The 25,436-nt window shown below is 36.7% G+C and overlaps 1 protein-coding gene across 6 annotated transcripts in view; it reads right to left on the bottom strand.

Annotated features, from left to right (window-relative positions):
- The window catches only part of Pde1c (Phosphodiesterase 1c), a 923,665-nt gene that overhangs the window by 537,010 nt on the left and 361,219 nt on the right, over positions 1 to 25,436 (bottom strand). For 5 of the 6 annotated variants that reach the window (XM_089239484.1, XM_089239482.1, XM_089239480.1 and 2 more), the window contains one exon: positions 24,613 to 24,753. The exons of the other annotated variant lie outside the window; for it this stretch is intronic. In XM_089239484.1, coding sequence (XP_089095610.1) covers positions 24,613 to 24,753 — 141 coding nt within the window. The remainder of the gene's footprint in view (positions 1 to 24,612; positions 24,754 to 25,436) is intronic. 6 annotated transcript variants of the gene reach the window in all.

Below are 25,436 nucleotides of genomic sequence, written 5' to 3'. Positions count from 1 at the left end.
AACCCTCTCTCATGAAGTCTTTTGGAAACAGTCACCCTTGATACACGGGTTCCTGTGGCTGCATACAAGTCACGAGAGAGCTGAGAAGCTGTAGCACTCCTGTTACGCCTCGCTATAATCGACAAATGGTGATCTTCTCTGGCTCTTGGACGACCTTGCCCAGGCTTCCTCTCGATGGATCCGGTATCCTAGAACTGTTTCCATAAGTTACACACGACGCTGGGCGTTAAATTGAACTCTCTACAAATCTGGACTTGAGATTGGCTTGCTTCTAGCCTCCCCACAATTCGCCACCTCATTCCATCATCTAAACGTTGGTGGTTACTCATTTTTACTGTTACAATTGGAAATTAACCGATTGCTGCAAAATAACACCAAGAAATTCGCCGAGGTTTGCTAGCGAACTAAATGCGTCTTAACTTACGCGCGCTTATAAAGCCTGTTTCATCTACTGGCTCCGCCTACACACACGTGTACGCTTACGTATTTGACGTACAAGATTTGCATTTTTGTCTAGAAGCAGTGGTTTTACATTCAGTTCAGTTCATGAAATTCGATAAAATATGCAAATTCTTTTAATTTATTTCACCAGTGTAATAGAATATAATAAGAGGAAGTCCGCCTTACGAAAGTTGTATTCACTGCTGACGTACTTTCTAACGACACCCCGAGAACTGTTTTTTAAACAAAAAATATTAATCTCGAAACTGGGGTGGTGTAGGTCTTCTCTAATTAATGGATCATCATATGTAGTCACTACTGAATTGATACGAAGAGAAGCTACGCAAGGCATAGGTCCAAGTAATGTCCATTAGAATTCACCGAAGATATCAGTTGCTGAAAATCATGATAATTAAAAAATGAAAAAAATTCAAGTTCAGTGTCTCGGAGACAGCTGTGTTAAGGTACGCCACTGACCCAACTTGAAGACGGAAGATTAAAAATCACGAACTATTATGCAGTCAGATTTAGAGAATTCGCGATTGTGGGCAATGAAAGAGAAGCATGTCCGATGAACAAAGGCACGAAACGCCATCATTGTATCCAATGACACAAAAGCGCCATGAAATGGGGGGGGGGGGGAGCACCAAAATTACTTAAGTGCTTGGAGCCTTCAAGCGTCTTAATCCGGCCCTGTCCCTCACCAAAACTGTTGATTTTCTTTTTTTGCAAACAGTCTATGAATCCTAATACCCGATAGTGATCAGTAATCTTGGTTTTGAAGACTGTAAATAGCTGTGCAGAGTTTTGTTTTCATGTAAAAAAAATATAATCTATCTATCTATAAAATATATATATATATATATATATATATTTTTTTTTTTTTACGGTAAAAGCCCGAAATACGCTTGAAAACATACATTTTGGGCTTTTACCAAGCCTTTTGGTAAAAGCTGACATTTAGTAACTTTCATAAAAATTAGTAAAAATGCGAATTTTCTAATTTTCTTTACTTTGAAAGCTTTTCATTTATCAATCACAACGATCCTGATGCTAATTAGGATAATAATTAATTAACTAATTAGTGATTCAAATTCGTGAAAATTACTGAAAATGTCAATTTTATAATTTTCATAAATTTGAAAGCTTGTCATTTATTAATCGCAACGATCCTGATGCTAATTATGATCATAATTAATTAACTAATTAGCCATTCAAATTCACAAAAATTACGAAAGATGCCAATTTTATAATTTGCATAAATTTGAAAGCTTGTCATTTATCAATCACAACGATCTTGATGCTAATTAAGGTCATAATTAATTAACTAATTAGTCATTCAAATTCGTAAAAATTCTTAAAAAATTGAGAATTTTATAATTTTCTTAAATTTGAAAGCTTTTCATTTATTTCACAACGATCCTGATGTTAATTAAGATCATAATTAATTAACTAATTAGTCATTCAAATTAGTGAAAATTACTAAAAAATTGGGAATTTTATAATTTTCGGTATCGCGTCAAATCGTCGCCAACAAAAACATCGCCCGTCAAAACATCGCCGTCAAAGCATCGCCCGTCAAAACATCGCCGTCAAAGCATCGCCGTGACAAAAACATCGCAAGTCAAAACATCGCCGTCACAAAAACATCGCACGTCAAAACATCGCCATGACAAAAACATCGCACGTCATAACATCGCCGTGACAAAAACATCGTTTCAAAAAGACATCGGATATTTTTAATTGCGCTTCATTATTTTGTTATTGCTTTATTCCTTAAGATTATACGCTGTCGCATATTTTTTGAGATTTTATTACAGAAATAATAAAGGTACAGGTGAACTTGGCTAGTTCGAACTTGGTTAATTCGAATATCAGGTATTCCCTTTGAGTTTCTTGCAAAAACTTGAATTCAATGTTGAAATTACTTGTTTAATTCGATTCTCCCCACCCCCCCAACGTTTTGGATAATTCGATGTTTGATGCAGATAATATGTCATTTGCAAAATGTCTCTTATATATGTGTGTGTTACTGCCAAAGCCTGAAGTTGTCTAGTTCTTGAACTGGCCGGCACAGTTGAAACGGCCATTGTGCGAATTTCGGACTTTCGTTAAGCTTTGGCCAGTCCCTATATGTCGATCATTATATGTCCCTCCATATATGCATCACCATAATATTGATATTCTGATTTCTTTGATAGTTAAGGTTGCCATTATTATACGGTTAGCTTTGGATAATCATAAGTGGTCATAATTATCACAAAAAATACGTGAGGATGACTCCGAATCATAGGAATCGATATATAGGGACAGTTCAAAGCCCGACGAAAGCCCGAACTTTGGACATTGGCCGGGTCAACTGGAGAACTTCGGCAATAACATGTATATGCATATACAGAGTGAATCCTATTCTGCCAAATGAAAGGTGGGAGGGGGTGATAGAAAAATCCAAGTGGAACATGAAACACCCTTACAACCCACCCTGCCCTATCTTGAACCGTTTCGAGTTATGGTGGATAATCGATTATGGAAAAAAAATACCTGAACAAAAAAAAGACCTACACGCAAACTAAGCGCATGTTTGGGAAGAACACAAAAATCCTATAAAGTGACGCTAATTTCATCGAAATGTCTTGATTAAGTTGCGAGCGCGAGCGTGTTGAAAGATTGGCGAAGTTCAGAATCGAATTGTCGCCAAAATTTTTAATCACCAATTCCGCAAACACTCTTGTACCTATTACAGTTGGTTAAATTTATCAAAAACTTGTCCATTATACCAGCTTTCGAAAGAGCCTACAATAAACAATATTGGTGTTCTGGTTCAGGAGAAATTTAGCCTTTTGTTTGCAGTTTGATGAAGAAAACGATAGTGAATGGTTTATTAATTTAACGGTTTACCAGAAAATTCGTACCCCTTTTTTTGGAATCTGGAAACCATATTTCCGTGATGGGGTGGTGCGAAATGTCTCCCCGGCTGAAAAAGCGCCTAATAACGGCTCTGGGTACAGATAATACAAAATTCAGGGATGATGTCACTCTCCGCTTATCCATACAATGGTTATTAACAGCTAGCTGATGCGAAGATATATTGTGGAAAGAGAGAAGCTTCAACTGTCCTTGCGGGGAATCGAACCCACGACCTTTCACTCTCCGGGTAAAAGGACGTGTTCAGTGCACACGAGCTCCAAGGAAAGACTATTCGTTGCCTCTGTATAGTCTAGGGTGGTGGTTCTCAACCGGGGGCCCCAGGATATTCCAGGGGGCCATGAAGGAAAATATCGCAAAAGGTGAGTCATGACTGCTGATAAGGGGGCCATGAGGAAATTTATTAAAAGAGTGGCCAAAAAAATTTAATTTCAAACAAATGCATAGAATATTTTTTTTCGTAATTTTTTCCCTATTTAAATAATCGTAACATAAAGATTTGATTGATTTTTGATTGGTGGACAGAATATTTCAATGCCGAGCATAAGGATTTGAGTAGTTGAAAGATGAAATTTAGCACTTGAAATATCAAAAATTTTAAGAGTTTCACAAAAACAAGCACAATGATTTTTTTGCGTGTGTGTAACCAATTTCTCATAAGTAGGGCTCTGATTTTTACCTAAAGATGAAACGTCGTTGCTGATAAATTATTAGCTACTACGTTTCTTCTTTAGGTCAAAAAAACAAAGCCCTTGCCATAAGCTTGTGTTATTAATAATTATAAGGTTTCGAGGTGAATGTACTGTATATATGCATACACTGTCACTTTATTGACAGTGATTGACAGTAACATTTACTTGAAGACAACCAACCAAAAAACAACGTTAAATGCGGATAAAACGGTTTTTTTTGGCGTCAAAAGAGACGAGGCAAGAACATTGTAATTGAATTTTTGAGCACACGTGTCCGTATAAAAAGTTAACATTTTTATTTTAATAACTATACACCCCCTTGCAACATGAATGGCATATCTGAGTACTACACATAATTTTTCTAATTGAAAGTATTCCTGTAGGGTGAACGAGGTTTGCCAGTAACAATACCATACATCTTGTATGGCCTATGCCCTCTGTACATTACATATAGTAGTGTCTGTTATGTGAAATATTGTGTTGTGTTTAATCCAACTCACACGTTACTTCGTTCGCCTGTGGGAGAGAGGTCACATTATGAACCAAAAAGCCACTTGGAGATAACTTGTCATTCAGTGAGACATCAATAAACCGATAATTTTCTTTTCTGAAATCTGATTATTTATACTTCCTGATTTGTTTGAAATTCTGATTCACCAAAATTCAAATTTACCCAAGAAAAACTAATTTGCAAATAATTCAAACTTCATCCTGAACAGTAACTTGATGACATTATGCCGTCTTCAAGTGCAATGTTTACATTGATTGAAAATAACTTATTATATATTTTTTTTTTACTGTGTTTTAATTTTCATAAATTAAAAATAAATTCAAACACATATTTATACTGCAAACAATATTTGAACAATTGTCATTTAACGGGAAAACAAGTGGGGGGGGGGGGGGGTAGGAAATTGATCATGGTCGCAAGGTGGGACCACAGGAATGAGAAATGGTTGAAAGGGGGCCCTGAGCAAAAGAAGGTTGAGAACCGCTGGTCTAGGGCGTTCACTCGATTAGTGAAAAGAAGTGTGGGTTTGATTCCCCGCAGGGGCAGTCAAATTTTCTCTCTTTCCAAAATATATCTTCGCATCAGCTAGCTGTTAAAAAAAGCTCTTTTTTTTGTATAATACAGAATTTATAAGAACTCTCTCTATCCATTACTCAATAAAAAAGGCCGAACTCGAAGGATTGAGAAAAAACTAATAGGTGTGGAAACAGTCGAACTCAGACATACACATGACAGTTTGGCTTTGTCACAACCAAAGCCGCTTGAAAGTTTAATGCACTTTTAGTGCAGCTTTGGTTACCAGTTGAACAAAAAAAAGGGATGAGGTGATTTCCATTACAATTTTTAATCCATAAAATTTTTAATTAAAAAATTTTTTATAAGGCGATCTTTTTTCGAGGGCCATGTTCAGGCGATGTTTTGACAGCGATGTTTTTGTCACGGCGATGTTTTGACGGCGATGTTTTGACTTGCGATGTTTTTGTTCGCGATGTTTTGACGTAGACCCATAATTTTCTTAAATTTTAAAGCTTTTCATTTATCAATCACAACGATCCTGATGCTAATTAAGATCATAATTAATTAACTAATTAGTGATTCAAATTCATGAAAATTACTGAAAATGTCAATTTTATAATTTTCATAAATTTGAAAGCTTGTCATTTATCAATCGCAATGATCCTGATGCTAATTAAGATTATAATTAATTAACTAACTAGTCATTCAAATTCGTGGAAATTAGTAAAAATTCAATTTTTATAATTTTCATAAATTTGAAAGCTTGTCATTTATACAAGCTTTAAAAATTTTGAAAGCTTGTCTTCACGATCCCGATGCTGATTTTTTTTTTTCGTTTCAATTTCAATTTTTATTTCCGTACATGAATATTACAGTGCATTGTAAGACGTGTATGTTTGACGTGAACGTGTGGCCGCTGTGGTGGTCGAGTGGTTATAGTGCCGGACTCGTGATGCGAGGATCCGGGTTCGAACCCCACAGTGGTGGTCGGCTGAAGTTGGTTTTCTGTGGTTCCCAACTTCAAGGCGCAAATGCGAGCCGATCTCCCCGTTTAAAAGTCTCGCCACAGAGAGCAGCAGTCCTACAACGGTAAATCATTCAACCATCACACTTCACTCATAGTTTGTAAAACTGGGGGCAGATGACAGCACTACACATAACAAGCATTACACAGAAACAAACTCTACGTCAGGTTGCACTACACGTACACGCACATTCCCGCATGTACCGATTCGTTGGGGGGTTCCGCGGGGGGGGGTGCATGTGTGGTGTAGCAGTAGTAGGTAGGGGCTCGGGGATCCATGATGTTCTTAAGTCGGCCACCTCGTTGGGCAATTTGCCTGTTGTGGCGTTGTATTTGTATTATTGATACAAGTGAGAGCATTCAACAATATAACAAAAAAACTGTACATGTACAGTAAATGATTACTATACATGTGCATCATTCAAATTAGTAAAATTGCGAAGTTTAATAAATTTGAAAAGATTTTAAAGCCAGGCTCAGTGGGGGGAGGGTGGTTGATAGTGGCAATCTGTACAACCGTGGTGGCCATGGTTCGATATGCTCGCGTGATATAAATTAGAACTTGTCTGTGAATAACGTCCATCTCTGACATTCGCCAGGAACCGAGCAGAGGGAAGAAGAAAAGCAGATGGGAGCCCCAAGGGAAATCTTTCGATTCAGTACAGTTCTGTAGAGTATTCTTCAGATTACGTTGGTATTCCCACTCTGCACCCAATAATGGTCTGAAATGATCCAGCGTATTGGTCGTTTTTTAAGTAATGTGCGCGTGCTAAAAAAATTAGCTTGTAGGCGAACCATGTTCCTAAAATTTTGAGACCTTTTTCGGCAAACTTAATTCGTTCCCGGTTAATTTTGATAGTGGAACTCTTTTTCCTTTTGTTTTGCCAGAGAAATTATGATTTGTGTGTGGATTGTTCCACTTGCAAATCATTTTGTTGTAACCATTCAGATATCTGTGTCAACGCAGCGTTGGCAGAGGCTGTAATTTCAGTGGGTTCCTTAGCAGACACCAAGAGAAGGTAGTCATCGGCAAAGGCAAATGCTGTGATCCCCGGGGCACACTGGATTCGAAGTAATGATTCGAATGCAGTATTCCAAAAAGCAGGTCCACTACATGAACCCTGGGGGTAACCTTAAACCTACGTCTTGGATACTGGTGCTGTACTTGTGTTAAGAGTTGAGGTGCGCACCGCGAAAATGTCCTACAAAATTATTTTTCTTAGCTGAAGAGGAATAGACATCCTTTGGAGGTTATTAGCTATTACCTCATGATGCACACAATTGAAACTCTCTTAATGCCGAGGGAGATAACGGCTGTGAGTAAATATTCCTTCCTCCTCCTCTCAATCTGTTCCATTAGATGATGATGAAGAGCATCATCCGTTGAACGACCCATACGAAAACCAAATTGAAGAGGATGAAGGAGGCCGTCCCGCTCAACATAGTTAAGAGAATCTTTGTATAAGAAGTTTTTCGAGCACCTTTCCCAAATTGGAGGTCAGCGTAATGGGACGAAGTATTTAAATCATCGGCTGCCGAATTGTGACCGAAATCTTTTAAGTGCGTTCCATAAGAACTGAAAGTAAAATACACTGCTCAAAACAATTAGGGGAGCAAGCAAAAAAGTGAAAAAAACCGTGCGAGACAGCCACGTATTGGCATACTATGGATAGTACACGCGTATCAATGCGCAATACAGAAAAAAGACGTAAAAAAATTTGGAATTAAGCTTTAATTCTTTGAAGATATGGAAAAAACATGAAAAGATGATTTAGGGCAACAATTTGGTTACTTCCCCAGTAGCACAACGATATAGTACAATATTTGGACCATATTGTTATATATCGAAATGTCAGAGGAATATCAGATGTCATAACTATGATATAGAACGATCTCGTCTTATATGGTGCAAATTATTTATGATGTTAATTGATCAAGTCTTTAATTTTTCAGCCGAATATGTATTTGATTCCATGTGAATAATCTCTACTTTGAAGGACAGCAACTTGGAACAATAAATTATTTTAATATAGTTTGAAAAACATAGATCTATATCGTGCACCTGACAAAGATCTATATCAGATTCTTGATATAGACCTGATATAGATCTATCAAAGAAGACATAGCTCTATATCCTGAACATGACATACATCTATATCGTGAACCTGACATACATCTATATCGTGAACCTGACATACATCTATATCGTGAACCTGACATACATCTATATCGTGAACCTGACATACATCTATATCGTGAACCTGACAAAGATATATATCAGTACATGTCGGAGTTTTTTTTTTACGTGTAGCAATCCCTTTTCAGTGGTTCAAAGAGGACGGGTTTTTTTTAACTTGTTCTGGCGACTGGTAGACGACTCACGTCTTTCATTGTTCAAATTTCATCAAAAGTTTCTCTGCATGTCTTTATAATGTCCATCAAAGAGAAAATCGCCACTTAGCAGCTTGTTGGAAAAATTAGGGAAAAACCGCCAACATCGCCGGCTCGGCAAAATTTGTCCGATTTTGACCCGGTTGCACAATTCCATTATGTACATAGGTTTTAACATGGGATACGCTCATTGGCGAAGATCACAATGACGTCATTTAAGATCGAGGGAAATTCTAACTCCGAACCTTTCTCGTGACGTACTAGCCGAAGAGCCGAACATTACCGATTCGGAGCTATGGCTGTTACGTATATATATCAGTATATATCGGTACATGTGGGAATGTGCGTGTACTGAAACCTGACGTGAAGTTTTTTTGTTTCTCTGTAATGCTTGTTATGTGTAGTGCTGCCATCTGCCACCAGTTTTTCTAACTATGAGTGAGGTGTTATGATTGAATGATTTATCGTTGTAGGACTGTTGCTCTCTGTGGCGAGACTTTTTAACGGGGAGATCGGCTCGCATTTGCGCCTTGAAGTTGGGAACCACAGAAAACCAACTTCAGCCGACCACCACTGTGGGGTTGGAACCCGGATCCTCGCATCGCGAGTCCGTCACTATAACCACTCGACCACCACAGCGGCAACTTGTAATTACTTGTAGGAGGGCAGGTTTGAACCCATGTACCCTGAACTCTTCCCATCTCTAACCCCGTATCTTACCAACCCACCACTACACGTTACCAACTACGCTTACCTATACTTACCAACCCGCCACAACCCACCACATAAAAGTTTAAAAAAAATTAAAAGGTTAAACATTTTAAAAATAAATATTAAAAATAATTTTAAATATTTAAAATTTTTAAATAATTGTAAAAATTTAAAAGAAAAAAAAAATTTTTTAATAAAATTTAAAAGTTATTAAAGTATTTAGTCAATTATAATCGTAATGAACTACAGAACGTCTTATAATTTTGGTCCCATCAGTGGCCGTTGTTGGCAGGTTTTATTATATAAAATTGTAAAGTATGAACAAAAGACAGTGAAAGTTGCTATATCTCCATCTTAGAAGGAAACGGAGGGATAGACGTATGTGGGTACATCATATTTGATGAACAGGGACCCTCATATGGTTTTTCTAAGGGTATTTATGGCAAATAATTAAAAAAATTCCGTGCAAAATCATCTTTAAAAAGTAGCCAAAGATGCGGACGAATTCGCTCCGCATCCGCATCGTTTAATAGCTCCGAATAACCCAATTATCAAAACTTCTATGTGCGGATGCGGAGCCCGCACTTAGGTTTTGACACATGCGGACAACGTCCGGACCCGCATGAACATCTCCTAGGTGCGGGGAAATTTCGGCTCGTCTGTGAAAGGCTCAGTATATTTCAATTGTTAAAACGTCTTCCGGACCCGCATCCGCTCCGTGTGAAAGGGGTCTTAGAAATATCAAGAAATTGTCAAAATTAGATCTTAAGCTTTGAATGTTCAAAATTAGAAATGTCGATGATTTATTTTCTGTCTTGCTGTACTGAGAATTTTTCTTACTTCATGAAGTTTCTCAGACGGATGTGGCCTCTTCAGCTCTCAAAGTCTTCATTTTCTGTTGACATCTGCATTTGATTCTAACTTTTGTAGTGGTCTTCAGTATTTATTCTTATTCCCGGACGTTCAGGCAAAACGCCATAAATAATTTTTTTTTCCTATTTTTAAACTTTTTTGGTAAAAATGTCTTTTCTGAAATTTTCGTGCCATGAATGGCTATTTTAACATAGTTTTAAGTTTATTAGTGAATTTCAGAGGTCTTAATCTGTAAAACTTGGATATTTTTAGTATTGAGAACTCAAAAGGAGGTCGCGTTCTCGTCATTTGATAATCAAATGGAGAAAATTTATCGTGATCCACGGAGCTCGGGTAGCTTTGGTGGTGCTGATGCATTGTTCAGGGCATTGAAAGGAACTGTGTCGAGGGTAGTGAGTCAAAATCGGAAGGGACATATGTGGACAACATGGAAATAGGGTCAAAATCGGACAAATTTTGCCGCGCCCTCGATGTTGGCGCTGTATCTCCCATTTGTTTCTCCAACCTGTTAAATGGCGACAAAATGGATACAACAAGAAACCGGGTCGCGTAATTCCATACCGTACATAGGATTTTTAACATGGGATGCGCCTCATTGGCTAAGATCACTATTACGTCACTAAATCGTCGCACCCGATCTTGACTTCGGAACTCGATGTAATCCGCATGCGCGACATATTTATTGGCGCGTTTTACCGGCGACTGTTGGTTGGCGCCAATATACTGCCTGGCAACGTTTAATAGTACATATATTTAATTTTAGCCGCAATTGGCGTGTGCCAGTCGGTGTAATGGTGACAGTACGGGGTTTGTGTATTGAAGGTTGTGGGTTCGAATTTTAATGTAATCCCACTCGAATTATTTTTTTAATAGTTTTACCCGCGGTCTGTTTTTGGAATATCTTGTTTCAACTTACAAGTTTTGCCGTATTTCCGGTTGTGGTGACAACATAGTTGATAATTTCAGTCCGGGGGCAGGGGCCCCCTGTAACGGCAGGAGGAGCGAAGCGACGTCCGAGCCCGAACGAAGTTCGGCCTACAGGGGCATTTCTTAATAAAGTAGTCGGAAGCATGTTTTTTTGAGTTGTGATATTATACTGTATATCATTATTATGATAATTATATTATGTTGTTGTAAAATTTTATGTCTTTGTAATATTATATCGTGATCTTTAATAAATCCTAATGTTTGGTGATAAGTTGCCAAACGTAACAGCCATAGCTCCGAATCGGTAATGTTCGGCTCTTCGGCTAGTACGTCACGAGAAAGGTTCGGAGTTAGAATTTCCCTCGATCTTAAATGACGTCATTGTGATCTTCGCCAATGAGCGTATCCCATGTTAAAACCTATGTACATAATGGAATTGTGCAACCGGGTCAAAATCGGACAAATTTTGCCGAGCCGGCGATGTTGGCGGTTTTTCCCTAATTTTTCCAACAAGCTGCTAAGTGGCGATTTTCTCTTTGATGGACATTATAAAGACATGCAGAGAAACTTTTGATGAAATTTGAACAATGAAAGACGTGAGTCGTCTACCAGTCGCCAGAACAAGTTAAAAAAAAACCCGTCCTCTTTGAACCACTGAAAAGGGCTACACGTAAAAAAAAAACTCCGACATAACCAACACTATTATAATATATAGCTTCAGTAGAACTATTGTCATTATTATTACCGGGCTCGGCGCGGAGGTGATCATAAGTCCTCATCCCGAGGGATTTCTATCCTAGGAAGGGTCTCTACAACTAATCTCGCCTGAGTGTTATCAGCACAGTGCGTGGACTACGGCATTGTCAAACCAAAGGAAGTTGATTGTTTCATAAGAGGGAAAATTAGTAAAATCATACATAAATTAATGAGCACTTATACGATCATATACATAAACGATATCGATTGATCGTACATGCAAGATATATCGGGGAAAAGAAAAATAACTACATCAACTGAACTAAATTTAATCAACAAAAATCACGGCAACTCACAGATGTCACACGTGGATAGAAATATGATAATATAGAAAACATGTGAACTAGTTCGACAGAAACATTAAAAAAAATTTTTATTCTAATGAAGTGATCTAAAACTATGCACACACACACTTATTCCGATTACAGTCAATCCCGTTTTTAACGTTCCCGCTTAGTACGACTGATTTCTGTGGTCCCAACTCTAAGTACAGTGGATCCCGCTTATAACATTTTTTCAAAAAAACCTGTCACAAAAACATTGTAAGCGGGGAAATGCTTTAAATGGAAAATCTTAGAGCGAATTAGTGAGTTGGAAACACCAGAATAAGTCGTACTAAGCGGGAAAACTATATAAACAGGATCGACTGTAATTCTCATTAAGATTTCCCATTTAAAGCGGTTCTCGCTTACAACGTTTTCCATGACAGTTTTTTGGAAAACGTTATAAGCGGGATCCACTGTATTATTTAATATTTATGCATTTGCATATAATAGGTGGTCTATTAAAAAATCTTTGAGTCCGGCATAATGAATCGAAATGATAGATATCCAGTAGATACATGCGATCTTCATGCTTAATTGATTCAGAATTGAAATTCTATTACTGTCTTATTAAGGATGGGACGAATAGTGATTTGAGCGAATAACCGAATACTCGGCAGCCGAGTATGTATTTTCTTAAAATTCAACACAATCATAAATAAAATTGGTGTTTTTAATTGAAAATAAAATTATTTGTAATTTCAAATGATTGACATTGAATTTTAGTTATACTATACGTCCCACGTTTAAATAAACTTACCCGTTTTGTGGTCCAGGATTTTTTATTGTTCTTGATTATGCTTGATAACTTGATTCACATTGCAGCTCTTATTGATGAACCATCATTAGTTACACTTGTCCGAAAATGGGTAAAGAGCACGAATAACTACATTTACTAAGAAATTTATTTCAAATGCTCCAGAGGAGTATGGACCGGAGGAGGAGGTCGGACACCCTTTGCTTATATTCAATCGTTCGAGAAAAATTACTGGGCTCACTGGCCGAAAATCTGGGGTGAATGGCACCGAGACTACCACAAATTACCAAGGACTAAGATCAGGAGTTTCGGAAGTGTTTCGAACCAGTAGGTACTCATCTTTGTTTTAAACAAATAAATTTGCTTTCTGATCGATTCTGCAGGTGTCGGATGCATGCAAAAATTACCATGGGTGCTCAGAACCCACAGCACTGACTCGGATTACCAAAAAAGGATAGAAAACGACTCTCGAGGGGGGGGGGGCTACATTTAAAGGTAAATATAATAAAAAATGTTAAGAAAATACTAGGTTCATCCTGGGTCACAAAGCTGGAGCCCTATCCGCGTTCTACTTGTGTAGCGGCATTTGAAACATGAACAGTTAACGGCCATAAGGAACTTACTTCCATTTGATGACATACTGTATAATAATTACATTAAAACAATTCTTTTTCTAGTTTCTCTTCTTTTGCACCTGCCTATTCAGACACAAACTCCCCTGCTTTGTTATTAATTCAATAACTTAATTCGTTACAGATTAGGACTGCGAAGACCCATGACATCTTTATAAGGGAGACTGACATGGTTTGCAGATATATGAATGCTATAGTTTTTGTTTGATTGCACAGTAAATTAACTATAAAGATGCTTGTAAACAATTTTAGCTAATCATTATAGGTACACTGAAGACCCCAGTTCAGGAGAAGACTCGTTCTGTCCCAGTCTAGTTCAAACTGTAGAGTGCATTGTGTGTGCAGTGAATTCCATTCAGTAGTGTACGGAGAATTTTCTCATGAGTGCGGGGGGGGGGGGGTAAACTTTTTCTTCGTCGAAGGAGAATGATAGTTAACCTACAAAATAGGGTGGATAGATCTGTTGGTTTTACATGAAAGTCGGTTTTTGTCCAATTCGGATCCCGCTTATAGTGTTTTTGAAAAAAAGTCATAAAGAACTTTGAATAAACTGAAAACGAATTCCCTCAGAGAGAGAGAGAGAAAGTCAGACTGGGGCAGAGACAGGGAATGTCTAATTTCGTTAGAAGTGTTAAAATATCCTCTATAACACTACTCAAGACAAAAAAAAAAAATCGGTTTACCAAAGAAACTTCAACGGTTTTAGGGTAAAGGTTTTAGGTTTTAGTGGGCTGGTGATTCCAAAACTGGTGTTGGTTTTGACGAAATGACTAGTTTTGAGATAGTACATATTCTCAACATTCCAATGCAGTCTGTAATCACTATTCTTTGCGGCAGATTTTTACTTTTGTGTTTTTTTATTTATTTTCCTAACTTATTCTCAATATTATTGCATTCATATCATCATTAAGGAAGCGTAATTTTCATATTTACGGAATAAATGCGATAAAAGTGAAATTAGCCGATGTAGATGAGTAAATACGAAAATTTTGATTTTTATAACTTTTCCTCAAAATTTCGAAGATTTACAATTATAAGCGAAAATAGGTTGTGATTTTGCTGAGCAAAATGCTTATGACTTCTAACTCGTGAATTAAGAGTTCAGTTGCCTTCCGTTTCTATGTTATTGACTATTTACAGAAGGACCAAACTATATATCCATTCGCGCACGTTTTGCGCATCAAGTTAATTTTCTCATGAACGCAAAAGTCAGAGCCATTTTTTTCGAAAAGACAGAAAAAAGTTTGACAGCAGCAGAAGAGTTAAAATCGTGTAAATACATTTATTTTACACGATATTCGACGCAACAAATTAACCTCTGCAGCATATATAGTGGTTTTATGCTGCGGCTATCTGACGCCGTGACAACACTTACATCAACTTTGCACCCAAATTTTGTACTTTGGAAAGTTCTCCAAGATAATATTTTTTGCAACGTTATGGCATGGTATGAAGTCATTGATAAATAGAATCATACTACTTTCAGTAGTCATCTAAAAGACTTCTGTTGATGGCCATGCACATGAAATTCTACTACCTACTTTGCAAAGGCAGTTATTCAAAGTCTTCGTAGTCCCGCTAATAGCAAGAATGCTGACACAGTCAACCTTCGGTTTACGAACGTCTCGGTTTGCGTGAAATTCGGTTTACCAACAACAAAAATTGATTCGGTTTACGAACACGCAAGCAGGAAAATATTTGACTAAATTCGAAATGATAATGGAGAAATTGAAGTGTCTACGGCCGCATTTCGATTTTTTCAAATGCATTCCTCCGAATTCGACACCTTTTATCCAGCTCATAGATCAGCTTGTCATTTCAAATTTTGGGACGGTTTTCATCAAAGAAATTTTTGAAACACGTTTTGCAATAACTTACTACTATCTGATTTCTAGAAACATCATTTTAATGTCCCACATTGCTCATAGAACTTATTGATGAAGTTTGGCAGCAAGTGACTTATAAAACCATGAATTCGGTTTGGAACGCATTGTACCCAGATTGCTTTGCAGGCAGAAATTTCGAGAGCTTTGACATTGAGATTAATAGATGAAATTAATCAGACTAGACATGGGTACAGCTCTGCCCATGTATAGCATATATGCCCGTTTTCTCGTAAAGTCTGGATTTTCTCTGGAAAAAAGTGTTTTTAGTGTCAGTATGATTATTTCAATAGGTTTCGAGTTATTCACTTGAGCGTGAAAAAGTGTAAAAATTGACACTGTAGGAATCTTCGGGTCTTAGAAACGAATGAATCTATTTTTACATTAATTCCTATGGGCAAATGTGTTTCGGTTTGCCAACCTACCTCAGGAACGAATTAACTTCGTAAACCGAGAGTCGACTGTATTATGTACCTACAACGCCGTTACTACTCACAGAGGGAAGTACTATTAAAGAAGGAGATATGGAGAGACTACTGAAACAATAGCTTTTAATTAAGTACTTTATTACTTAGTATCAAAATGAAACCTGAAGGAAAAATATATCGTTAGTTATGTTCATTTTGGCGAATAAATGCAAAATCTCCGATTTAGAAAATTTTATTTTTGCGAAATTTCGAAATTTTATGCGCAAAATTTACGTGTATCACATCATCAGACATTCGTTATTTGTCATGATCTTGAGCTGATGAACCTCTTACTGGGACTACAAAGAAAATATTTTTAGAGAACCAGCGGTTCTCTCTCTCTCTCTCTCTCTCATAGACAAAATACATCTCCCAACACTTCATATAAAACTCGGCTTAGTGAAGCAATTCAATAAATAAAGTCGCGAGTGCTTCCAATTAATTTGTAAAACGTTTCCTGGACTGAACAATGATAAGCTGGGAGCAGGGATTTTTGATGGTTCTCAAATTCATAAAGCTCTTAAAGATTCGAAATTTTCAGCATTTTTGACGGATATTAATCAATATCCGTCCAATCCGGTCGATCTTCAGTTTGATCATGTTTCGTATCGGTTGTTGAGAATTTTTCACAAAGCAGAGAACGATGAAGAATTGCAGTAAAATACGATTAATTTGTAATTCTAATTTAAAAATTTTCAAACGTTTGAAAAATAGACTGTTAATATAAGCACAAAGGCGCATTTTCTTCTTAGTTACTTGGTCCAATTTCACAGACAATCTGAGTCATTTTAATGACAAGAGAGGCGGTTTCATCAAGATATGAAAGTAATGGAACAGAAGTATCAAGGCAAGCTCGAGCCTCGCGTATGATGGCTGATTACTCTACCGAAGCCTCCTATGAAAGACATTCAAAACCCATAACAGAAAATCATGCAAGTGCTTACCTTGAATTAATTTAATATCATTTTGTGTTCCTTTTGGTGGACAAAATGCAACATTATAGAACATATCATTACTGCATTGATCTATTCTGATATCCTAAATATATTCCCTTATTTTCATTCCATATATTATACGATATATAAATGTATACACGATATGTATAATGTATATTATACACATTTATTGTTTTAATTTTATTCTGAACATAAATGTACCACAAATTTCGTGTGACGTGCATTGCCTGCATATTGAAATCTGGTAATTGAGCGGAGTGTTTTTAAAGATGTGCATTTATTGATTTACAAAAACGCATTATTTTATTATCAAGGACGGGCTTAAGCATTTTGTGGCCCTCGAAAACGGAGTTTCCTCATCCCTGAGTAACCATGAACACCCTAGAGCACGCCAGGTTTACATAGGCAGAATGAACATCAAACTACTATTTCATAGTCATATAAAAAAATCATTCGAAAATAAATTTGAACGATATTGCACGCTGCTTCCAGACATTTAAAGGTTGGAGAGCTGTCGGGGCCATTGAACCGATTACCTACCCAGGACCGCAACTAGATACTCTTTCAGCCGGGCAAGTAGGCATTATGCATGCCTTGTGAAATTTTTTAAATTTTAAAAGAAGAATTTAGCAACCCATCGTCTGGAGCACTAGATCCACCTCCATCCTTTACTTGACTTGGAGGAAGGGGTTCTGTGAAAACCCTAGGCAAGAGGAATAGGGTTCGATGTCTGAATTTTAAAGGTTTTAGACAAAATTTTAAGCTACAGAAAAACCTCGATACAACGACTCTGCAGACCAAGAAAAAATGTCGTTGTAGATTATGTACGGATTGTATATCGTTATGTCGAGAGGTTACAGTTTAACATTAGAGCATTTTCAAACAAGGCTTAAAAAAATATCGTTGTAGAGTAATTTATCGTTATATTGAGTATCGTTGTAGCGAGGTTTAAATGCATTCGCTTTGTTGATAACGAAGTTTTTAAATTAAAATGCAATGAAAGTATTTTCTTTCATCACGTTTTTGCGGCCCCTAACACTTAACGCCCCGGTTGCGGCCAACCCTCACACTTGCCCAAGTCTGGCCCTAAGTATCATCAGTATTCACTTATCTTCCGATTTATGTATTGATTACTTTTCATGATTAAATTGATTCATTCCATTGATTCAAGCTTGCTATTGATGTAAACTCCGCTCGAAGATTTAAATGCGATTTGTGTGCTGCTTATGTAGTACTACTGAAATTTAGTTTTCACTTTATGTTAAAAATTAGAGCGTTTGGAAAAAAAATGTAATTTTCAGAATCAGCACTCAAAATTACCCTGAAATCACTAAAAAGTTTTTTTCAATAAAATTAGTGTTGAGCAGTCTACGTGTCAAAGCACTCGAAATTTCTGCCTGAAAAGCAATCTGGCTATAATGCGTCCCAAATGGAATTCATGGTTCTGTAAGTCTAGAGCCGCCCTTAGAGGTGTTCGGCAGGTGCGGTTGCACCGGGCCCCGCCCTTACGGGCACTTACGGTAACTTATTGGAGGCTTCCATCAATTCTTAAATTATTTCTTGCATTAATTCCAAATTTTCATCAATTCTAAAATTTTTTCTTCCGTTCATTCTTAAAAAAATCAATTCTGTTATTACTTTTCTAATTAATTCTGAATTTTCATTGGTGTTGGATCCATTTTTTACAGTAATTTTTAATTCCTCAATTCTAAAATTTTCATCAGTTTCTGGAATATTGTTTCCTCTCATTACTTTAAAATTACCTTTAAGTACTGAATTATCATTAATTTTTTTTATTTACATTTTATTGCGTGTTTAAAAGTTTTTGTTAGGATATTTCTCAGCATTCCTGCATATTCTGAAATAATAGCTGATGATCTCCCCCCCCCCCCTACAAAATATATAAAACCGGGACTAAGGGTGTCCTAAACATTTTTGATGCCTCGAAATTTTTGAGATGGCCCCTGTGTAAGTCACTTTTTGCAGAGCTTCATGAATAAAAATTATGAGGAATGTAGTGTATTAGTGTATTAAATTATGTTTGCAGAAATCAGCGATTGTTAATTCTGAGGCAGAGATTATTGCAAAACACCTCCTTATAAAGTCCTTTGATTTAAACCTTCTCTCAAAGTTTTAAAATGACTTTTTTATCCATGGGCTGGATAAGAGTCGTATTTGGAGGTACGGACGGCAATGTTAGAAAACGATGTTTCTCAGAAGAAAACAAGGCGACAATTGACTTTAATCCTCTCAGCTCTCAGTCAATTCATTCTTCTTCATAGTACAATCTCCCATGGGGTCGGCAACCGACATATATTGATTCTTCTTCAAACTTTCCAGGAACTTATTCTCCCCCCCCCCCCCACATTCAACACATATAGAAGATGTAGCTAGAAAAATCGCCAGAATAATTCGCCAATAAGTGTTAAATTATCGGTAAACATAAAATGTCCGATTTTGACCCGATCGCGACCAGAGAACATACCTTAAAAATCGCCAGAATTACTCGCCAGTAACGTTTGATTATTGGTAAACGTAAAATGTCCGCATCTGTCCCGATTTCCGACATGTCCGCATATGTCTCGTCCGCTTTTAACCCCTAATCGAAGAAACAGCTTCTAGTTTCAAACCCTGATAACATCAAAAAGTGCTCGTGGCTATTACAATTAGTGAAGGAATTCCAAAGAGCATATGCAAAGACGGGGGTCTTTCAGTTTGACCGACATCCCCTTGGGTGCCAGAAAGCGGAAGTAGCAGCGGATATATTTGTGTGAGGTGGAGAAAGGAAAGAAGATTTTGAAACCATTGATATTCCTCTTTCTTTTTTTTTCGAAGTTCTTTTATTTTCCCCAACGCTAAAAATGCTATTAAACAATCAGTGAAGTTTGCCGACAACCAGCTGTAGAAGCTTGTGAGAAGATTTTTTTTGGTTGTCCGATTTTGCCAATGGCCAATTCTTTATTGTGATTGGATGTTATTAGCATGGTTGTGCCTACAGCAACGGCATTGCACTAATTGCCTTAGTTGTCGTCTTTTTTGCATGTTAGATAGGGAGTAAAAGTACAGTACTACCTATGTTTTCTGCTGGCCAGAATGATTGCCACACATCAATATCGACGGCCCAGCGCGGTGCCCCTAGTAGCCGCGACGCACACTTTGAGAACCATTGGTGTAAACAGTGAAGAGAGAGACGAAGTACAAACATAATTACTCTATCGAAGATCTAGGCACTTCATATTTCCAACAGGCGAATTCACAAGATAGTGATAATATTCATATAATTCGTTGTTAAACGAAACGGTTATCAGCGATATCTTTGTAGATTTTTCGTACAGAAACTGTTCCTCATAGGACCTTGTTTCGAGACTTAACGGCAGAGTGTTATTTCTCTTAATTACCGGACTTGAATCGATAGATTTACAGATGAAACTGTTGTGCTCGAGTGTGTAAGAAAAGTTTTTCTCCGATGAAAATACATCAGGGTGAGTTTGTGTATTCTAATTTTCATTATTAATGCTGTTATTTGAAAAATAAGCGGTGCGTAAGCTGAATCCAATGAAGATTGACGAGAAAAGGTTATATAAAATGCAAAGAATTCTGTATTGCATGTGAAATTCATTTTTCCCGACGATTTCCTTATATGTATTTAAATTTTTTAAATTTTTATATCACTATTCAAAACAGGGCCGTAACTAGGATATTTGCCGCTCGGGGCAAACATTATTTTGCCGCCCCCACAACTTTAAAATTCGATACTTTTGTAATGGTGTTCTTTGTTCCCACCTAAAACTGCCGCCCGGGCAGTTAATTAATGATTATCAGCAAATTAATAATGTATTTGGTGCCCAAGAGCTAGTTACGGTCCTGAAGTTGGTGCATCTGACTGCGTGAAAATTGCGAGATCAGTCAAACCCCTCTTTCGTGGCACCCTAAGGAAAAATTTTCAAACTTTTCTCTAATTATTTTTTTCCTTAACCCTGATGTGATGCCTCTTCTGTGGCTCCATGGGTCTGTGTGAGTCATACCTCATTTGAGCCACCATTGCCTATCGCATACTGAAAAAAAAAATTCATTTTAATTGTTATTCCCCCCTCCCTCATAGGATTGTAGAAAAAATTTATAACCAGTGCTCTGGCATGACTAAATACTAATTCAATTGGTTATGATTAGTGCCACAATAAATTTGGTTGGTACTTGCCAAATTATTTGAAATTTAATTTACTCTCGTTGGCTCGACAGTCTACTTAGAGCGGTATTCACCGACATGGTTTAAGCTATAGTCATAATTTTTTGATAAGAGATCGACACGGATTGATTAAATTCAAGGTTTTAACCAATCTATGTTGATCTCTTATCCAAAAATTGTAACTACAGGTTTAACCCATGTCGGTGAATACGACCCTATTTTTAGTGTTGACCTCTTGACAGTCAACACTTTCAGGTTTCAATTATTGTATGTTATTCCGAAAGTATCCATCTAACTTAATTACCTTACCCTATCATAATTACATGCAAGTAAGCATGCATTGAAAGCATTCTGTATAAATTCAAAGATTTACGTAATAAAATATTTTCATAGATTAGGCTCGTAGCAAAAATAATTATAAAGAAAAACCATCATGTCATTGTTTTACGTTTCATGTTGCTTTTTATCATGCGCTTTTTCAATTTTTGACATGACAAAAGGACAATTTTGTTTTCATTTTGTTAATCATAATCATTTGTTTTGGCGCAGTTTGACCAAATTGGTCCTTGCGCCAATAAACTTAAAATCCAATCCAATCCAAGAAAGACCATGACTCTTGTTTATATAAGATTCCAATAATGAATTATTAGAAATTATTACTAAAGTATCTTATCACGGGAAATAAAAAATAAAAAATTAATTTATTAAGTACTGGAGCCGAAGAGTAGTAAATAGATGATGAGAGATATATATTGCAGCAGCATATAAACAGCGATGTCTCTTCGGCTGTGCCACCGGCACAGAGCACTACTATAAAAAAAGTATTAAATTAGGAGTAAAAAGAAATATAATTGCAGAAAAGTTTAGAGAAAGAGAGAATTTGTTTCGTGTCTGTAAAAAATACTCGAACCATAGTACATCAATCTCTCGGAGAAAACTAATTTTTTATGCGTTTTATCCAGCTAGGAACACAATTGCGAGTTTTCAAGATCGCTTCACTGATGCGTCTTATACGCCAAAGTGACGCGTAACCAATGTCGTCTCGCATGGTGAGACTTTTGCCCCGAGGCTCAAGCCACCCATGATATACAGAATTTATACAAAAATATATTTGTGTTTTCCTAAATATTTATTTTTACAAATGCGTTTTCAAATTTTGATATCCTTCAGGGGGGGGGGGGCCCTCCGGCGAACGCCTGTGTGAGCACCCACTGGTCGAAAATACTTCCGACGCCCCTGATTTAAACTTAAAATCCCGATCTTGACAACCTTTCCTCAACTCATACACACACTCACTTTTACACATACTTACTCTCTTGTCTTTCCCTTCATCGGGGGCTGACAAGGGGTGTCAGCACGTATGGCGACTTATGGCCTGCTTTAAGGGCCAGGCATCACCGTTAAACTTCTGATTCTGGTTTGAATTTATTTTTAAAAAAAGCTAAAATTGTGAAGGAATAAACCAATAAGTTTATAAAAATTAATAAATATAATATAGATAATTGTGTGTGATTACAGAAAATAATTTAAAAACAGTAGACAAGATGGTTTTCACAATGTTTCTCCATATATATCACTCTTTTCGCCAACGTTTCGTGGGGCTGTGGTAGCACGTACGTTTTAGCTATGTTATCTAAGACGCCTTCATATACTAATGTATTAAGGAGTTCTAATGTTATCCAGTGTTCGAATCCCGACAAATCGCTAAAAAAGTTTTTTTCGAAATGAATGGAATTGGTCGGTACCATTTGAAAATATATCGATAAGACTGCATTTTGTGAATCTGACAAATAAATAAAATAAGAAATAAAATATATATCGGACATTTCCCAGGCGACAGGAAGTATGGCTCGAAAGGTGCAAAATCCTGAAAAAGCGCGGAAATAGAAAACGACATTTCTTGTTGTGCCATCTAGCGGCGGAAATATGCACTATCTCAGCGGATCGCTGCGCACACTTTTGTGGAAAAATATCCTTATATATTTATGAAATAAAGCAGATATATATATATTTCGTTTCATATATGCATATACAGGGTGATTCAGAAAAGATGGGAAAAACTTTAAGAGGTGATAGTACACACCAATACAAACAATTGTTATCAAAGAATGCATGGTCTAACATGAAACGCAAACGCGCTAGCGTGTTTCGAAACGGCCGGTCCGCAAACGTTAAAACGGCATTCCTGTCGAAATTTATCGGGAGAAAAGGAACACCATGCATACAAATATAACCTGGGGAAGAAGAAACCGTATGCGTCACTGTGAATAAAAGGCGCGGACGCCGGAGATGTGAAGTTATTCCAGCGTGCAACCGTTCTAACAGTTGTAACGTACGTGATAATGGCGCACTTTAGTATAATACTAAGTCTGTGCCTTTTATTCACTGTGACGGAGATTTGCGTACGGTTTCTTCTTCTTCCCCAGGTTACATTTGCATGCATGGTGCTATTTTTCTCCCGATAAATTTCAACAGGAATGCCGGTTTAACGTATGCGGAGCAGCCGTTTGGAAACGCGCTAGCGCATTTGCGTTTCATGTTCGACCATGCCATTTTTGATGAAAACTGTTTGTACTGGTGTGTACTATCACCTCTCAAAGTTTTTCCTATCTTTTCTGGATCACCTTGTATATATGGAATATATATCCATATACATATATGGTACAAAATCCCATGTGTGAAACTTTTATCAGGTTTTTATAATTTTTCCCTCCATCATTTTTAAAAATACAAATACTGCATATAAATAAGTCAGAATACTGCATAAAAAATGAAATAGTTTTAATAAAATTGGAAATTTAAAGTTTAAATAATCAAAATCTTTCATGTCGAAATTTTAATGATATTTTATCGTGATGTAATATAAATTATTATCGCCGTGGAAAACAGCGTGAATGTTTTAATTGTGTAGTGAATATTGCCAATTATCCAGTAATAGTGGGGTACAACAATCGGGATTTATAAAAAAAGGTTGTTTTCCAAAAATAAATAAAATCCTTTTTGCTAATTTATGAAACATACCGACGAATATTATATTGTGATAAATGGTTTCTTGCTTGCTTCTCTTTCTCGGTCTTTTACTGTTCGAATTCATTGTCACTCCTGAATTTTGAATCCACATACTACTAAACTAATATTAACGCTGAATCATTCCGAACGAGAAAACATTAAAGCAATGGAAGGTCAAAATAAAATCGATTTCAATAAGTTTTAAAATGATGAAATTAAAATAAAAGTAATAATAAAAGTAAAATTGGTAATTTTTTAAATGATGAAAAGGAAATAAAAATAACTAAAATGAAATATTTAAAAATGTTTAAAAATTAAATAAAAAATTAAAAAATAAAATACCTATAAAAATTAAATATAAAAAATAATAGCATCAAAAAAGTAAAATAATAAAATGTGGAGGCAAAAATAGTTTGATGTGTCTCCATCTAGCAGCAAAAAATTTCAAATTATAGTATAGCGTTTCCTATATACTAATTCCCCCCATCTGTGTATGATGAATTTGTAATAAATGTTCCGCAATAGAAATGGAATAAATAGCTTTAAACGATAGCTGTACAGTACATAAAAACCATTAGGTGATCAATCATAATTAAAGCAGGTTACGATAAAAAATATTAATGATTACTTACCGCCAAGCCAAACTGGCATAACATGTAATGAACAGTTTGCGTCACATCAGCAGCATGTAAGTCATTATGATAAGGATTTTTATGACGAACGTATCCCTGTAGTACGTGTGTCATGAAATTTTCCATTGCTGATGCGGAAATCTACGATGAAAATTATAGCGTTGTCATTGGGTTTGACAAAAACTGAGGGAAATTTGTTTGACACATACATTCGAATCACGGCCGGATGAATAATTAAACAATAAAATAAGGGTAGGCTATGTCGGTACCATAGGCGTACTTAGGATATTCTCGGAAGGGAAAGGAGGTTCTTATCATTTTATTTCTTATGAAATGAGAGGGTCACGTTTTTTTCTGTAAAATTCTACTATATAATCTCGTATTTTCTGTATAATCTCTCGTATAATCTGTATTTTCTACTGTATAATCTCGGCTCAAGTATGCCAATGATCTGCAGGGCCGTCTCAAGAGCATCACGGACCCCCGGGCCAAGTGATGTTTCAGAGGCCCTACTTGGAATTCTCGAAAAATTCTACTACTTACCATTTTTCTGAGGCTACTTTTCTCTTGTGTGTAATTCTCCACCCGTGCCCGGGTGGCGTAATTACAATCCCTAATTTCTTAGTAACACACAAAGCATTAGCACGCCGATGATTGGTTACTGCGAGGAAAAAAGCTAGCAAGACGTCACGAGGCGGAGTTTTGGGCGAAACCTTTTTTTTAAGTAACGTGGTCTTCACGTATTCCTAAGGGATCAGCATGATCCGTCCAGGGAATTTGTTAGTGTTACGTTAGTATACATCCATGCCCGAACCGGAATTTGA

The sequence above is a fragment of the Pholcus phalangioides genome, unplaced genomic scaffold (genome assembly GCF_987345545.1).
Source record: "Pholcus phalangioides strain wild (caught in Gottingen) unplaced genomic scaffold, Ppha-v1.0 ptg000011l_1, whole genome shotgun sequence".
NCBI lineage: Eukaryota > Metazoa > Arthropoda > Arachnida > Araneae > Pholcidae > Pholcus > Pholcus phalangioides.
The sequence above is the reverse complement of the archived record's forward strand: the minus strand, read 5'-3'. Positions and strand labels throughout refer to the sequence as shown.